At 31.0% G+C, this 2,928-nt stretch overlaps 1 protein-coding gene across 1 annotated transcript in view; it reads left to right on the top strand.

Moving 5' to 3' along the window:
* LOC106882218 (uncharacterized) overlaps positions 1 to 2,928 on the top strand; it is a 52,605-nt gene that overhangs the window by 38,578 nt on the left and 11,099 nt on the right. Inside the window, exon 3 of the mRNA XM_052976635.1 lies at positions 1,347 to 1,497. Coding sequence (XP_052832595.1) covers positions 1,347 to 1,497 — 151 coding nt within the window. The remainder of the gene's footprint in view (positions 1 to 1,346; positions 1,498 to 2,928) is intronic.

Raw genomic sequence — 2,928 nt, forward strand, 5'->3', positions numbered from 1 at the left:
TTGGCTCTGAGTACAAATGTCTTGTTTTCATAAGTTCTAAATTAAAATCTTCCACCAAACCTTAGTCACAATTTATGTTCATAACACTAGCTTAATGATAACAAAGTTATTTTACTTAATTCTTTATTATATTTAAAAAATTAATTGAAAGAAACACAGAGCATCTCAAAATAAATACAGTATTGAAAGGATTAAACAAATGTTTGGAACATGTATTGTTTTCACATTTTGGCACAAAGCCAGCAATTACAAGGAGAGTGTAAGTACCAGTTGCGTACTGGGATCGATGTAATCAACTTACTCTCTCCCTGAAATTGCTGGCCTTGTGCCAAAATATGGTTCTGGTATGGCTGGTTTAAATGCTAAAGGGCTAAGAAATATAGCCTGCTCACTCCGTTTACAAGCATGATTTGATCCTTCTTACTGTTGATTCCACATCTCAAACAGGTGCCACATACTTTTCATCTGTCACCAGTAAGGTTAGCACTAGAGTTCAAGTGGTCAGCATTTCATTGGTGAAGGCCATGCATATTTAACCATTTTGTGACCCTATTTCTAGAAATATACAGTCCCGAGCTCAAATCCCTATGAGGTCCCCTTGCCTTTCATTTTTCCAAGGTCAATAAAATAAAGTATCGACCAAGTTTTGGAGTCAATTTCTTGTAATCCACCCTTGACATGAATGGAATTATAGACATAGATTTGTTTCAATTAATTTTGGCAATAACCAAAAATTGAAAGGGCTTTATTTCATTAAAAAAAAAAGACTAAATTTTTTGCATTGTTAAACAAAAGATTCTTACATAGAATTATGATAGAAGATTAAAATTTAGATATGACTGATGTAGAAAAGTGAGGATTTGTATTGTAGAACCAGAACTGGTCTCAGGTGAATTAGTATGAAAAGAGTTACTCTGGTAATTTTTACAAAACCTTCCATGAGTACCAGTTGCTTACCACAGTTATGATGCCAGCTTAATCTATTACATGGAAAAATGGTCTCAGTTGATATCCCTGGAGTCAAATTTTGTAAATTCAGTGTGCTCTGAATGCTAAAGGCAATGTGGCTTAATAGATCAAGAACTGGATGATCAGAAAGTTCTCAAAAAAATAAGAAAAAAAATCTTTAAGCTTTTATTCTTGTTTGCATCTTTGTGTTTATACTTGTTTTGTTTTATGTATATGATTTATTTGCTTGAAGGAAGAAAGTCTGTTATGTATATCAAGTATTTTTTCTCTTGTTTGAACACCCAGATGTGCATGTGTGCATATGTATACACTTACATGCATGCACACACACATTTACATACAGCCAGGTAGAAGTTGCTCTATTTTTTTTGTTTCAGACAATTTGCTTGAAATTGACCCAAAGAGCCGAGATGCAAAAGAAATACTTGCAAACGTTACTCGGTCCTATCTTGACCAAAATTATTGCGGGCCTTGGCAGATTCAAGCGATTCACTCAGTCCGAAATACAGAACTGGAACAAGACTATAGGTTTGGGCATATTTTAATATTAAAAAAAAAAATTTTATTTTACCTTTTATAATCATTTATAGATCTGTAAAAAGCATTTGATTTTACTTAAGGCAAAAGAACTTCAGGGGAATTTTAATTTCTCTGTCAATCATTTGCATTAGAAAAATATTCATAATGAAATAGGTTTAAGAATGCATCAGCTTATATGTTTTGAGTTGGTAATAGACATGATAAAACACTACATGAATTTAACGTTAGCGTCTTATGAAGCTAAATTTATAAGTTCTAAAATTGCAGAAGAATTCGTTGCTGGGCAGTTTAGTTTAATGGTAAAACACTTGACGCGTAATCACAGAGATGTGAGTTCGAATCTCATGGCTGACCAGTAGCGTATTTTTCTGCAATAAATGGATAATTTATCCTGATCACGCTATTTATAGCATTATCACGCGTTTGAGAAATAAATTTATTTCTGTTCTTACAATACATCTCAACGCTTCTAAAAAAGAACAAACTTTGTTTGTTTACTTTCATCGTAAAGTTGAATACTACATCAATCATTTTATGTTTTAACTTTTAAAATAATCAAGGATTAAATTATTAGTGAAATTAAAACTTTCAATTTAATCATAATGATTATTGTTTGTCTGTTGAAATGTCATGTTATAATGACTTGAACTTATGCATGCACACACACACACACATCTAATCATAATGATTATATTAGATTGTAGGCTCGTTAGAGACATTTGCCTCTCTATTTTATGGTAGCTGTATTGTGTTCTTAGCAAAATTTGCACTTTTTTGTATTTTGAAAGAACACTAAACAGTTCTCTGTGTAAAATAAACTGTTTATAATTTCATGAAAAGCTTAGCTTGTAGCATTTGCTAAAGTCAAGAGAGACAAGTGTGTTTAGTCAGATGGGCGTTAAATAAATGTTTCATCAGGCAGATGTATTTCATTAGACAAGTGTGTGAGACGAATATACTTAGACCACTGTGTGTTTGACCAGACAAATATGTTTGTTCAGACATGTTTAACCCCTTCCCCAGTGACTTTTTTTGTAGAAAACGTTTCATTTTCAGACGAATTTTTTTATAGTATTTTTAATTCTGATTATGGAAATAACTTGTTTTTATCTATTTCCAATATTTTATTTGAAATTTTATTTTGAAGATACCATTTTTGGCAAAAACGAGATAACTTGTCTTCCCATATTTTTTAAATATTTAAAAAAATTTATTTATTGCTTTTTATTTCCCAACTTTATCATCAAAAGTAATGGGGAATTACACATTTATTTTACTTTTCTTTTTTAGCATGTCTTCGCAAAACTCTTTTTATGTATATATTTATTTTGTTTTCAGTTTTCATAGCCAAAAGTAAATGTAAATAAAATAGTTTCATCCACAACTCGATCAATAATTCTGTTGTCACAAAAAAAAAGA

The sequence above is a fragment of the Octopus bimaculoides genome, chromosome 25, assembly GCF_001194135.2.
Source record: "Octopus bimaculoides isolate UCB-OBI-ISO-001 chromosome 25, ASM119413v2, whole genome shotgun sequence".
NCBI lineage: Eukaryota > Metazoa > Mollusca > Cephalopoda > Octopoda > Octopodidae > Octopus > Octopus bimaculoides.